The 15666-nt window shown below is 43.1% G+C and overlaps 1 protein-coding gene across 2 annotated transcripts in view; it reads right to left on the minus strand.

The window, feature by feature from the left end:
- TNPO1 (transportin 1) overlaps window positions 1–15666 on the minus strand; it is a 76187-nt gene that overhangs the window by 17695 nt on the left and 42826 nt on the right. For both annotated transcript variants that reach the window (XM_040986183.1, XM_040986184.1), the window contains exons 6-13: window positions 15390–15523; window positions 11468–11549; window positions 8431–8553; window positions 7071–7189; window positions 4801–4861; window positions 4059–4227; window positions 2067–2219; window positions 1010–1235 (exon numbers count right to left, since the gene is read on the minus strand). In XM_040986183.1, coding sequence (XP_040842117.1) covers window positions 1010–1235; window positions 2067–2219; window positions 4059–4227; window positions 4801–4861; window positions 7071–7189; window positions 8431–8553; window positions 11468–11549; window positions 15390–15523 — 1067 coding nt within the window. The remainder of the gene's footprint in view (window positions 1–1009; window positions 1236–2066; window positions 2220–4058; window positions 4228–4800; window positions 4862–7070; window positions 7190–8430; window positions 8554–11467; window positions 11550–15389; window positions 15524–15666) is intronic.

Raw genomic sequence — 15666 nt, forward strand, 5'->3', positions numbered from 1 at the left:
TACTGGATCATATCCCGGCTGCTCCACTTCCCATTCAGCTCCCTGCTTGTGTCCTGGGAAAGCAGCTGAGCACGGCCCAAAGCCTTGGGACCCTGCACCCACGTGGGAAAAGGCTCCTGGCTTCAGATCGACAGAGCTCCAGTTGTTGCGACCATACAAACCAGTGGACAGATCTTTCTATAAATCTACCTTTCTGATAAAAATAAATCTTAGGAAACAAAAAAAAAGCTTGTTCCTGGAAGATGGAAACATCTTTAATAATGCAAGTCTAGTACAAGAGTCCAACAAGTAATGGTACTAGAACAGAACTATATCCATGAATAGGTATCTGCCAAAAGATTTATTTTTATTATTATTTAAAAAATTATTGTTTTTATTGTTCATGATTTTTACATAGTTGATTAGGGGCAAGGGCTACAGGAGGAGGGTGAAACAAGGAGAGAAGCCACATCCAGCCTCCCAAATGCCTCTGCACCCTGGGATGGAGGGCAGCCACCCGACAGCACCCCAGGGCCCCCGATGTGGGGCATGCTTCGAGCAGGAGCCATACCATGGCTTCAGATCACTGATAGAATTAAAAGGTAATTCTGAAGTCATGGCAGTTATTGAGAAAGGAAAGCAAAGAACCAAGTCTCCTGAGGGTCCCATTTAGATGTACAGAAGTGGGGTGGGCACTGGGCCTGGTGGCCAAAATTCTGGCTGGATGCCCACAGCCTTCCAGCTCCGGCTCCAGTCACCAACGTGGGAGACCTGGAATGGGTGTTGGGCCCCCGGCTTAGACGCAGCGCAGAACTAACCATTGAAGGGAAAACAAGTGCTTTCGAACTACTACCACAAAAACAAAAACCAAATACCTCTGACAATGCCCCCGGCCACCCGTACCAAGCAGAAGCAAAGAAAACTAAATTGTGTGACACAGCCAGAACTAGCACTCCATCTGTGGTTTGAGAACAACACTCCGACTGAGTTACCCACAGCACAATGACTCTTACTGGAGGGACCAGCCCACCTGCAGGCAGCTTCCTGGACTCTCTTGTTGCTGTCCAGGATGCGCTTGAGCAATTCTGTCATTAATGGCTTCAGGTATGTGTCTGGCGGCTGGCTGACTACCCAGTGTGCATAGCGGCTAAGAGTCCAGCACGTTATGGACCGCACGAGAGCCTTTTTATCGGAGAGGCACTGGATAAGGTGAGGGATGAGCTCAGGGAGATAGGGAATCATGCCTTGCATGCAGCCTGGAAAACACAAAATGACAGAAATGTTCGTTTGAAAGGCTTTGAAAAATTTGATTAACACAAAATTATTGCAGTTGAATCCTAAAACTAATGCAGGTGGCCATGAAAAATGTCAGTACAGTCTACTGTATTACTACTGTAACAATATGTACCAGAATTACTAACCAACTGAACTTAGAGCTCGGTATCCTACAGCAGGGCCAGGACACCATTTCAGCAACTGTAGCTCACAGAAGTGCCTGCAAAAGGTTTCAACTGCTTGCTGCTGGCTGTTTGCAGCCAGTACAGAATGAATGATAACCTTAACAAACATGAAGATACTTTGTCTCTATTCATGCTTCCTGTACATAATGAGAAGATCCTTCTAACTGTAACTTCAAACAAACAAACAACATTAAAAAAAAAAATCATATATATAGGGCTGGGCATGGTAGCCTAGTGGCTAAAGTCCTCGCCTTGCACGCATAGGGATCCTATATGAAAGGTTCGTGTCCCAGCTGCTCCACTTCCCATCCAGCTCCCTGCCTGTGGCCTGGGAAAGCAGTCGAGGACGGCCCAAAGCCTTGGGACCCTGCACCTGCATAGGAGACCCAGAGAAGCTCCTGGCTTTGGATTGGCTCAGCTCTAGCCATTGCGGCCATTTGGAGAGTGAACCATCGGATGAAAGATCTTCCTCTCTGTATCGCCTTCTGTATGTATGACTTTCCAATAAAGGCAAATAAATCTTCAAAAAAAAAAATCATACGTATAATAAAGTAACAATCTTTGTCTATGAGGTAATAACAACTCCTAAAGGAAAACCAGTCTGAGTGCAATTCCACCCGGCCTTACCTTCAGCAATTGCTCCTAAAACCAAGATGCCTGATTCTTTAACAACCCATTCATGATGGAAGAGTAATTCTTTCAAAAGGGGCAGAATGTGTGGCAGCAGCTCATCACGATACACGTTGGCAAGAACATCCAGGGCGGCGGCAGAGCATTTTCCTAAGGAAAGATTGAATTAGATCATGTCACCAACTTCCATCATAATGTTCCATTCTAAATGAGGTACTTGTGTATACATATGATGCTTTCTTAATACCTCTACGGAGTTTCAAAGCAAGAATAAAACAGAAGGTAAGTCTGTTACATGGAAAGTTCTATTAAAAAGAATATATAATTTTTTAGGACAAAGGCAGCAAATTAATCACTACGACAAGTCTATTCCATACATGACTGTAATACTAAAAATTCTTCATTTTTATGGAAAAGACAAACACTGTTGCACTTAACTCACTGCTTCCAGATCATGACGCCCACCGTTCCAAGTCCTTGGCCTAGTGCTGGCTCATCAGGCACCCTAATCACTTAGAGTTATTAGAAATTCCAACATTTAAGTAGTGGCTCTTAATTGGGTGTTCCCCAGAGGCTATCCGGCAAGGTCTGGAGACATTTGGTTGTTAAATTGTGTGTGCACGGCAGCATCTTTGAGGTCCATCCCCTATAACCACCAACTACACAACCCAAAATGCTGAGGTCAGAAACTCAAACTACAGGAGTGGGGCTTCAAGTCAGAGCAGAGTAAGAATGCAGCCCAAGGGTGTGGGGTTCTCCCAGGGTGACACAAAATGGCAGCTCCATGGCTAATGTGGATCGGTAGCTAAGACTGAAACTCACAGTTCTCTAAGTTTATTTCCTATATTTTCAGTGTGACAAGATAATTTATATTATTTTACAATCATAAGTTATCATCAGTCAATTTTCCAGCAAATTATCACACATAAAAGTTTAGGGAAAATCTGACAATGTTTTCATTTCATAGTACCAAAACACACAACTTGTGAGAAACAATTTGAGGTGAGAAGCCGTTTTGAAGAACTCCATGATGATGCCCCTCAGGGATATACAAGCCCCGATACAATGAAGTACCCCTTCACATCCACTCAGACTGCCCAAAATGGAGCAAGAAGTGGCACTGAGCGCATGGACCTGCAGCCCTCAGACACCGGACGCCAGCCCTGTGGACAGCACCCTGGCCGCTCTGAGTGAGCAGTCACTACGTTGTGGCTCGTCGCACTCCGTAATGTGCATGCTGAGGTACTGAACACACGTCCACCCACACTCAAAGCATCACCCACATCCACCGACTGATGACTGCGTGTACTTACAAACCAGAAACGAAATGTTCCTATTATGCAATCCTGTTTCATAATATTGAAAATTCGATGTCATGGACAGACCATGCAAACATTTTGCTAAGCCAAAGCAGCCATTCACAAAGGTCTATGTATTTTATGATTCCAATTCTATCAATTCTACCCAGAGGTCTGGTACAATGGCTCAAACAGGTAATCCTTCCCCTTTAAGCGCCAGGACCCCACATGGGTGTCGGTTCATGTACTGGATGCTCTACTTCCCATCCAGCTACCTGCTTGTGGCTGGGAGAGCAGTAGAGGATGGGCCAGTGCCTTGGGACCCTGTATCCATGTGGGATACCTGGAAGAAGCACCCGGCTCCTTACTTAGGATGGCCTCAGCTCTGGTCATTGGGGGAGTGATGGAAGATCTTTCTTTTTCAAATTTGCCTTTCCAATAAGAATAAATAAATCTTTAAAACAATCGTAAGAGTCTAAAGTCAGCCAATCCAAAAACAGACCACACACTGATAGTGGCCTAGGGCTGCAGGAGAATGGTTGGTGAAAAAGAAAAAAAAGTTCCAATATTGATTAGAGTGCCGGCTGGACACATCTGGGAACATACTACACACCACTGACGCGCACAGAAGGTGAACCGTAGCTCCATGAAGTTATCAGAAGAGCCGATGGTATCCCCTCTCGAGACTTACTCAGATTCCAGTCAGAAATGGTGTCGTCGTCATCAATCTCATCGTCCTCGTCGTCGTCCTCCTCGATGCCATCCTCCTCGTGCTGCTGAGCCACGGTCCTGGACCGATGGAAGCGTGGCCTTATGTCCTGCTCGCTGTCAGGAATTGTCTCATCTTCTTCAACATCACCCTGCAATTTGTTTTTATTTTTTTGGGGAAAGGGGAGACATTAGTAGCTCATAGTACATACGCGGGTATATACACTATCCAAATACCCAGAAATAGAGCTGTGCTGCATTCAGAAATTCATTTCCTGATTAAGAATCACTCCTTTTGTAAACTTTCATGGAGGGCAGCTAAGTAACACCTGCCAGGGTCATGGGGACAAGTTCACTATGCTGCCTCCCGAGCGTGTATGAAATCAAACAGAGATCAGCGTATTTAAGATGTGGTACTTTGCAATGAAACCTCTGCACTCTAGTATATATAATAGGAAGCCTACTTCTATAACAACTATTCTTTTTTAAAAAAGTTAAAATTTGAAAGAGACAGACAGACAGAATCTCCACCCAGTGGTTTCCTTCCCAGAGACCTGCAAAGGCCAGGGCTGGGCCAGCCCGAAGCCAGAGCCCAATGTGAATATCTTATGTAAGTGGCAGGGATCCAACTACTTGGTCATCAGATTAGGGGTAAGGGGCCTCTACAAAGTCTACATGTTTATTGCTCAATCCCAAAGACTCACCAAGTGAACAGGTCTCCTTACCTTAAGAAGGATAATGTCAATATCTGAGTACTTCATGCCATTCACCAACACAGGAATCAACCTATCAAGAAATCAACACTTGACATCAAGATTTATGCTTCAACAAAATTCAACAAACTTATGCAGACTAAGACAACCACCAGTTAACAGCTTCTGGGCACACCTCAGACCCCTCCCCCCATGAGCTGCAGGGACAGCGACAGACAGAAGGCAGCAATGGGATTCCCAATGCCCTGGTGCAGTCTAAGGAATGCCAGCAATGCTCCAAGTTCTTCTGAATCCACAAACGCCAAGAGTAACAATAATTAAGCACTACTGTACTTGAGAAGACTGCACAAAGTTTGTGGGAAAAGTAGTTCAAAGTTTACTTTGGTGCAATAGTTTTGAAAGCCATGCCATTGTTTTATAATGCATTTTCCATAAATATTTTGAAAACCTCTAGTAAGCATGGAGTTCAACTTTATTTTTGCACCAAATATTTTGTCAGATGTTTATTTTCATCTACTAGAAAGGCAGAGAGAGAGAGAGCGAGAGAGAGAGAGAGAGAGCGAGCACGAGAGTACTGTTCCACCTGCTGCTTCACTTCACAAACACCCACCTGATCAGGTCAAAGTCGGGGGGGACTGAACTCAGTCTGGGGTTCCCTCACGTGGCAGGGGCAAAGAACGCCAGACATCATCTGCCGCTTTCCCGAGTAACGGAGAGTCCAGGTACTCCCATGCGGGGTATGGGATCTCAAATGGCTGCTTAACTCACTGTGCCACAGTACCTGTCCCCCAAATCAAACTTGTAATCTCATTCTCTGTGGACACTGCTCCCACTGAACATAAACAAGATGCACAGAACACAGAACCAGGTCTCTCTGGACTCTGACAGTTAAACCACTGATGATCTTTGCCAACGATTTCAGAGAAACACTGGAGACAGGTCTGAGACTGAAAAATTTTACATACTTGGCAAGAACTGATCTAAAGAAAAGGCAGACTGCAGCCTCATCTACTTCTTGAATTTTAAGACATCAGAAATTGCAGGAAGTTAACAAGTTAGGCAAAGACGGTGCAACAGAAAAAAGCTGGAACAGAGACTACTGTCTGATTAAATCTCTAGGGACAAGGAAAAAAAAAAAAAAAAACCACAGTCTAGACCATAAACAGAAAGAATGGCTGAGGAGAATGCAACTCATGAAAATGTATCTGAGTGTTGGGACAGGACAAAGGGTCACCTGCTTTGTCTACAAAGTAGAAGTGCTCAAAGTGAAGAACTCCCCGGGGCTGAGAGAGGCATGCACACAGAAAGCCTGTCTGGAGCAAACACTGGTACACAGCAGGAAGGGGCCACCTGCTGAGGAAGACTAGATTTGCACAGTCACTAACCCAGTGTAATTCTCCCTAAATACCGGAAAGGTCCGTTTTAGCAGCAGAGGAGGAAAACAGTCCAGCTGATGCCGAGTAGGGGAGACACAGGCCAGTCGGTAGGTTCACCTGTGCTCACGTTTGCTACAGGAAGCGTGAATGTGACATCAGGAGAGCACAAGGAAATGGTTGGTAAGGTCTGCCAGGAACCAGAGCCTGGTCAAGTCCAGTGAATAGGAACAAGAGGCTGCCAAATGAGTCATGGGTACGACTGTGCCCGCGTGGCACTCAGGGACGCCTGACTGAGTCTCACCAAGCCAGGCAGATCACCATTTCTGAATATGTCTGACAGAAAGGGACCCTCTTGTGAAATTTGTTTTAATGCAAGAGTTAAATACCAATAACCAATTCTAATGAATAGTTAAACATGCAGCAGATACTGGGTTGCCTTCCATGGGTAACTCAAAGCTCTAGGTTATGGCAACAAATTATTTCCCAAATGCCCTGAATGTGTGTATATGAAATACAGTACTTACACAGGAAAAAAAAAAATCCATAAAAACCAACAGAAATAAGACACTGAAAGTTTACACAATGGTGACAAAAAATAATTTCTACATTTTCCCCATGAAGAAATTTTATTCCCCCAAAAAGGTAAGCTTAGATTTAACTTCAAACTTCACTAGAGTCCAGTGTCAAATTCAAGACTATAATTTAGAATAAACCATCCCCATATGGTTTTAAAAAATATTAATTACTTATTTTAAAATGCCTTTGCCCGTAACAAACAGCAAAATGAAGCCTGGCTTCATTAGAAGGCGATTCCTTGATGCTAAAAGAATTGATTTTGTGAAAACCCAATGGAGAGGACAGGCTGCTATGAGAGAAGAAGGCAGCTTTACCGGCCAGGGCACTTACTTAGGGAGATGCCTCACAAGCACATCTTTGCATATGGGCTGCTCAGCTAGAGTGAGCCAAAATTCACAGGCTTCTAACGCCACGTTTTCATCTTGATCTTGGGTCCGCTGTAGCATGTACTGCAAGCAAACAATTCTTAATATTAACCAGTTTAAAGTCACACAATTACTTTCCATCTCAATCCTGCATTATTATGCTTTTGCAATTTTTATGATTCTTTTTTTTTCTTTAAAGATTACATGTGTGCAGGATCCCAAGGCATTGGGCCATCCTCCACTGCTTTCCCAGTCCACAAGCAGGGAGCTGAATAGGAAGTGGAGCAGTCAGGACACAAACTGGCACCCACATGAGGTCCCAGCACTGGTAAGGAGAGGATTAGCCAATTGAGCCACCGCACCAAGCCCCATTGATTCTTAACTATACACTTAGGTATTAAAACAAAACCCCAAAATGAGTAAACTGCAGCTAAATCTAAGAACCACTGCTGTAGAACGTTGTCCAATTAAAAGTGTTCAGTACATGCATTATTTATGAAAGTATTATTTGAAGTGTATTTCATGAAATCACTTTTGAAGTGTATTAATAATGAAGTATTAAATCTTAGATAAAGACAACTTTATAATACCTTTCTTAAAAAATAATTGCTATTTTTATAAAACAGGCATTAAAAGCTGACTCTTTTATGTCCATTTTCACATAAAGTGATATATAATACTAAAATTACAGAATTGGTTATGTTGCAAAGCAGTAGTGATGTGTCTTAGCATGACTGTGGTTTGTAGCTTTCCACAAAGCATGCTTACTACATCTTGTAAATTTATGAAGCTACAATCAGTGTGATTTCATACCCTGGGCTGAAATTGGGGTCAACTGATCAATTCCTTACAAAATATCCTGAACTGGAATGTTTCATGTGACATGATACGGCAACACAACAGATGTTCCAGGCCAGCCCCTAATCACACGCTGTCTTACCCCTTTGCTTTTGAACACTGCTGAAAAAAGAAACTGGCATTGTGAATTAAGATTCTAACTCTCCCCTAGCAATCGATACAACTTCTTAATTTTCTGGTTAACTACAAGCTTTCAACACTTTCCACAAATCCCACTTATTTGTTTCGAGAGAAAGGGCCCTTAGTGAAAATGGCACGTAGGCTGCTCTGTCTCCACACTACCCCGCCAATGCCTAACAGCACTTACACCAGCTAGCTGTTCAAATCCACAGCTTCCTCCTCTCATAAAACAAAATCACCATTAAGACAGTTATAATGCTTTCTTTAGGCCCTTAATTAGCAATATGAGATATGTGTTCAAGTTCTTCTCAGGGGAATCAGAGGCAGGAGTTTTTAAGTTGTGTTACCTCGACTATGTTGTGCATGTGAGGGAGCAGGCGATCCATTCGCACTTCCAGCAGCATCACCAGGGCCCGGCACACGTTCTTCCGTACCTCTGGCTCTTCGTCACCAGCCAAGGCGAAGAGATTCTATTGCAAAAGAAATACATTGCTTTGTAGTTTTAAAATTTCAATACTAGAAAGACCTACAAACATTAACGTATAATCTCCAAGTTGATGACATTTAAAGAAACCCTAAGAGATAAAGGGCTGAATTAATTGGCCTACAATCTTTGATTATATATATGAAGCAACACAGGTAAGGAATAAATGCTAAAGATTATATTTTTGATTAAAGATGAAAAGCCATTCTTCCCGATACAGTTAAATAGGTTGTGTTTTGAGGCAATTTTCAATTTTAAAGAATGAAACCATGTCATCCAGACACAGGGGCAATTACCCAGCTTCTCTGGAAGCATAGTGACACAAGGTGCTCTAGCCTTGAGGAGCATGGTCTGGAAAGACGCAGGCTCAGGTTCCGGGAAAGCACTCCCAGCTGGGAGATGAGCAGTGAGTGCTGCTGTGCACCAGGTCAGCCCCTTCAGAAAGAAGTATTAGCCGCATGCTGAACCCAAGTCTGCAGCAAGAAGTCGGGTACGAGCGGGCCCGGGGGGACGCATCAGGTCGACTCCAGCCAGCACGCAGTCTCCTGCAGAGGCTGCAAGCAAGCTCGGGAGAAAACAAGACCACAAAACCTTCCTCACTTCACTCCCAAATCCCATTTTATTTAGATACCCACATACACATGCGTACCTTAAAAGCAGCAAAAAGCTCATTAAAGAATAAGTAATATCCAGTGCGTCCCAATGCCCTTTTCCAGGAAATCACAGAAATGTCTCCAAAATGCTACTGGAAATCTTACCACAAGAAAGACATGGGAGAAGTTCAATGATTAAAAATAGCAATATGTGAAGCAGCATCGCAGCATTTGGGAAACTTGTGCTTTTTCCTGCAAGTTTTGCCTCTACAGTGGACAGTCTCCTATGCTTCAGGTAAGCAGGTGTTTACATGGCAGAGAAGAAAACTTTCAACAGCAGGCATTACTTTACATATTAGACATGGGGTTCACACTGTATTCACTGGGAGGAGGCCCACTGCCATTACCCTGCACTGGCCCTGGTTACCATTCCAGTCCCATGTGTGACAGGAAGGCATTCATAACCAACACACTTTTCATCAGTGTTCTGTCATACTTAGCACATAGAACCCCCGTGGATCATTGGTAACAAGGAAATAATTAGTCCAGTAAATTACTATTGAGGACCTTGTGCGTGTCAGACACTTCCTCTAGGGGGTCTACAACCCCGTGGGAAGGAGACCAGGATCAAGCTTGCGGAATCATCAAATAGTAAAATCAATAAATAAACAAACAAATAAAAATTACCCGGTGAGCATAGTCTTGTGGAATTTTGTTTTTAGAGAACTTAAAAAATAAGCTTTATTTCCTTGTAAGACATTGATACACCTGCCATTCTTCTTTCTATTAAGCTATGAAAAGGATGTAAAAAAAAGCCAGGACTGTAATATTATAACTACTATTACTTCCATCACGATTACTTACAACATGAAGTACTTATTTCACGGCATGGGTTTTCCCGATTTACTGAAGCAGTTAGCTTTACTATCCAACAGGGTAAACTAGGGATTAGATCAAGTGACAAACTACAGAGCATCAGTTAAATCAACAAAAATGCCCACGCATGGTCTGGCGCATAGCCTAGCGGCTGAAGTCCTCGCCTTGCATGCACGGGATCCCATATGGCTGCCGACTCATGTCCCAGCGGCCCCGCTTCCCATCCAGCTCTCTGCTTGTGGCCTGGGAAAGCAGTCGACCTACTAGGCCCAAAACACAGGAGATCCAGAGAAGCTCATGGCTTCTGGCTCCAGATTGGTTTAGCTCTGACAACTGTGGCCACTAGGGGAGTGAATCAGGAGACAGAAGATTTTTAAAGTAAGCAGCAGTCTTACTCTAAGCTGATTATATTGAACACTATACCCCACCACCTCTGATCCCAACAAGACTAAAAATACCTTGTAGAAGTAAAACCAATGTAGCCCAGCATCAAGTACACAGCCTGACTCATAGGAGGGATTCCAAGAAAGTAAATACATATATATATATATATTAAAGATTTATTTTTATTGGAAAGGCGATATACAGAGAGGAGGAGAGACAGAGAGCAAGATCTTCCGTCCGATGGGTCATTCCCCAAGTGGCCGCAATGGCTGGAGGCGAGCCAATCTGAAGCCAGGAGCCAAGAGCTCTTCTGGGTCTCCCATGTGGGTGCAGGGTCCCAAGGCATTGGGCCGTCCTCAACTGCTTTCCCAGGCCACTACACTATCATGCCGGTCCCGAAAGTATATATTTTGATTTGAACTTACTAAAAAATGTCTATAGGATCTTTATCTTAGTCTGTCTTCCTACTTGTTTTTTTTCTGGACACCTCTAGTTTGAGGAAACCCATTAGTATGAAAGCAGAGACATCACTGCTTAGACGTGTTCTGAGACACTGCCTGTTTGGAGGTGTCAACAGAACACACTCACAAAAAGCTAAGCTAAGTGGTGCACCTGCTACAGCCACAGGCTCTCTGGAGCCACTGTCACGTGTGGTCTGTCCCTGATGGAAACAGGGATTGCACCACCTCTTTTTTTAGTCTTTGCCTCCTGATTCTTTATGGAGTAACTTCCTCCAACCTCATCATTTTCCATTTTCAAATACTACAAGTAAGTCAGACGATTCAGTTTCTATATGTGATTTAAATAGCACAGCAAGAGATTATTTTAATAGCAGGTATATACTAAACACCTTCAAACCATCCAAATGAATGCTTATTATATAAGTAAGAAAATTACCAACAGTCTTTTATTTTCAGCCAATGCTGTGCCCAATGTTAACGCTATCAGAAGTAATTTAATATTGACAGTACGCAATAGTCACAAAATAAATCCAATAGAGCAGGTATTATTTAAGCTTTTCAAAAACAAAATGAGAGCAAATCTTACCTCAATGAAAGCATCAATGTGCAGCATGAGAGCCTGGGTCCGACTGATGATAAACTGATTGACACACGCAACGGCATGAGACCTACAAACAAAGTTTAAAGTGTAACATACACCCATGGGGCCTTTTTTGTCTACAGAAGACCGGTAAGAATGTAAATATTCATTCATAAAATCACGGTATACACAGATCAATATGTACATACATGCACTAAAAGAAATCAGTCAAATCTCTGTGTCTCAACAGAGACAGGAAGTGAATGAGAAAGTGAGAGAAGAGGCACAGAACAACACTATACCTTAGTCTAAGTAGGTGAACAGTGGCTGAAAGGGAATGTGCGAATGTTTAATGGTACATCTCTGTAAAGAGCAAGAACTTGGTACATGGGCACAATTTATTTCCTACACCTACAGAATTTAAAATAGTGTTCTGGCACATACACGATTCAATCTTCCGGCAACTTTTCTGGGTCTACACTCATTTTCCATTGCTTACCTTTCTTCCCTAATCCGAGTAGCTAAACTATCTGGAAACTCATCTGGTGTGCTGCATACTGTCTACCACCCATAGCAGCAGAATCCCAGAATCCCCCAACACCATCAGGGGAAATCAAGTGAATAGAGTAAGTCATGCAATGGGATACCACACGGTCAAAACAAATGAGCCACAGTGATACAATGCGGATGAATCTTACAGACACTAAATAGTCACTGAAGATTTTTAAATAGAATTTGCATATATTAACAAGGAAAAAAAGTGAAGAAAATGCAAGGAAAGGATAAAGTTGAGATTCACATATAAAACCACATGCGGGGGCTGGTGTTGGGACATAGCAGGTCTAAGGTGGCCATCTGTGATGGGCACCAGTGTATCCTGGCTGCCCCATTTCTGACCCAGCTCCCCGCTAACAGCCTGGAAGATGCAGTGGAAGATGGCTCACGTGTTGGAGCCCTGCCACTCACGTCCAAGACCGGGATGAAGCTTTTGGCTTCAGCCGGCTCTGGCCCTGGCCATCGCCACCATGTGTGGAGTGAACCAGTGGATGGCTGTTTTGTGTCACTGATTTTTATTAAATAAATCTTAAAAACAAAACCAAAAACCCCACATTTTAATTGCTTTTCTGTATAAATGCCAACAGTTACTGTGAGGAACAAAACCACTTAAAAGTAGATGGCAAGCATGAGTTACACTGTGTTAATAAGGCATCATATAGGCAACGATATAAACATGGAAATGTTTGGGGAAATATCAAAATGAACGGCAAAGTCATTCTCTCAAATATACATTTAAAAGAAAAGTGAATGAGAATAAAATATACAACAGTTCGGTAGGACATTACATCAACTCAGCATTTACCACTGAATGTTATCTTGTTTAAGTTTCAACAAAATGATCCCCTACAAAGTTCTCAAGGATATTTACTAAAATTCACATTTAGCAGTGGGGCTACCAATTATATCAATGTTCAGGAATATGTTTTTGGATTTTTCTGTCTTAACTGCTGAGAAAGTGTCACAAAAAAAGTCAACTTCCTAGAAGCGAAGTATGAAACCTCCACACAGTCATCACCAGAGTTAAAGAAGGAGAACTGGGGAATATGAACTTAAACCTTGCTAATGCCAGGAACAATTATATTCTATTTTGAAAGCATACGATTTGAACGCATCATTAAACATTTCTACTCTAAGTACAACATAATTAACTGCTACTTAAAATTTTTCATTTTAATAGAATTTAAGCAAGAAACACCTATTCCTGATTGCCCTCTGGCTACACTGCTGAAACTGTGATCCCATTGGATAGAGCTTAACATATGGCAATAAACTCCCATGGGACCAAGGTCCCCTCATGGATTCCTGCCTTACTGGAGGCTTCTCTGCAGAAACCCATGCAGCACTGACAACTGCAAGCAACAGAAACCCAAGCATTAACATGCACAAGACAGAACAAGGACATCCAGACACGAGTGAGGAGTTCACCTCACAGCTGCATTGAGGACAGCCAGACTGCAGACCGACAGGACCACTGATGATGGTAGGTCGAAGGCTAACATACTACACAATGTCGCAGTTATCTCAACACTCTTCTAGCAGCTAGGAAAACAGAAAGCAATAGAGCAAACCAGGCTCATTTCAGGGATGCTCAAAAGTCCTTACACTGGGCCTGGCACAATGGCTCAATGAGCTAATCCTCTCCCTTCAAGCATTGGAATCCCCTATGGGTGCCAGTTCATGTTCTGGCAGCTCCACTTCCCTTCCAGCTCCCTGCTTGTGGCCTGGGAAAGCAGTCGAGGATGGCCCAAAGCCTTGGGACCCTGCACCCTCATGGGAGACCAAGAAGAAATTCCTGGCTCCTGACTTTGGATGGGCTCAGCTTCAGCTGTTGTGGCCATTTGGGGAGTGGACCAACGGATTAAAGATTTTTGTCTCTTGTCTCTTTAAATCTACCTTTCCCATAAAAAAAGTCCTTCCATGTACATGATAAAACAACTTTTTCATAATCAGATAAAAACTCTTCGGTTAAAAGTACTTGCTTCAAATATTCTGAGATTCAATCAGTCCATTAATCACAGGATGGAGAAAGCAGAGAACAAGCTTTTACGGGATTAAACACGGGACAGACTGGAAAGAGAATGCTACTTGAGGGTATACTGTCAAAAGTTCTGAAAAGCGGAACTTGATTAACTTTAGTGAAAATAATTTCAAAGTTCTTACAAAAAGATGTCCTTGAAGAGTTCATGGAAACTACAAATGAAAAAACTATGCATGGATGTTAATTTTTATCATCAAAATAAAATTCTTTTTAATTTCATTTTTACATACACAAATTTTTAAAAAGGATTTATTTGAAAGAGTTACAGATGGGGTTGGTGGCTAAGGGAGACACAAACTGTTTATCCTCCAGTTCACTCCCCAAAGGGCCACACTAGCCGGGGCTGGAACAGGCAGAAACTAGGAAGTAGGAGCTTCTTCTGATTTCCAACCCCAAAACAAGCGAGTAAATGTGTTCTGCAGGTACAGATCAAGTCCTGGCTGCGCTACTTCTGATCTGGGGCACTAGGGAAGCAGCAGCGGATGGCCCACATGGTTTGGCACCTGCACCCACAGGAGCGACCCAGAAGAAGCTCCTGGCTCCTGGATTTGGACCAGTCTAGCCCCAGCTGCTGTAGCCACCTGGGAAGTGAACTAACAGATGGCAGATCTTTCTGTTACTCTGCGTTTCAAACAAATCCTTAAAAAAAGAAAATTTACTTGAAAGGGAGGGAGGGAGAGGAAGAGGGAAAGGGAGGGAAGAAAGGGGAGAGAGGGAGGGAGGATGAGAGAGAGAGAGAGAGAGAGAGAGAGAGAAGGAGGATAAGAGAAAGAGAGGGAGGGGGAGAGAGAAGACCGTGCAGCTGCTGATTGACACCCCCAATAGCCACAGCATCTACAGCTAGGTCATGACGAATCTAGGATCCAGAAACTCCACCCGAGTTTGCCATGTGTGGCCCACCTTCCATGTCATCAACAGGAAGCCAGGCTGAGGCACAGCAGCTGGGTCTCCCAACACTGCAAATGGTTGCTTAGCCCTGTCTTAACACTGGCTCCTCTGTAAACTTTCTGAAGTATCTTCAAATGCTTAAAAAGCACAAAAACTCACAATCTTACAGCTGATAATCCTGTCCTGCTCCAACAGATAGGCATATACATCTGTTTTACTGGAGGAACTTTGATTACATAGCCACAAAGGAAGGTGTCCGAACTTGGCAAGGTTGGCAACTGAAGGAGGTAGAGAATTACATCATAGGCGAAATAATATTTCATGAGTAGTGACTAAAGCAGTAAAATTTCAATTCACCTTTGTAAAACATCGTATTAGGAAACGCCACTCCAGCGGCAGCTAGGCTCACATCAAAGCTTATAAATCAGTGCTAACTAACATTACCTGATTTTGGGGCTGCTATGCTTGAAGAACTGTAAGAATTTGGGAATCATGATGTTGAGAGGACGATCTAGAACATCACTATCTAAAATCTCGGCCGAATCTTCACATATCTTCTGAAGGGCACCGAACGCTCCCTGGAAGAAACAGCCCAAGTCATGACAAACGGAGACATTTAAGAGCAACATACGGACTAATGTATCACATTTTTGAAGATGGCCTAACCTAACCTCCAAATCTCATTCTTACACAGCTGTGTCATCAAATCGGTCTCTGGTTA

Source organism: Ochotona curzoniae, unplaced genomic scaffold (assembly GCF_017591425.1).
Source record: "Ochotona curzoniae isolate NIBS_2020 unplaced genomic scaffold, NIBS_Ocur_1.0 contig_4501, whole genome shotgun sequence".
NCBI classification, from domain to species: Eukaryota; Metazoa; Chordata; class Mammalia; order Lagomorpha; family Ochotonidae; genus Ochotona; species Ochotona curzoniae.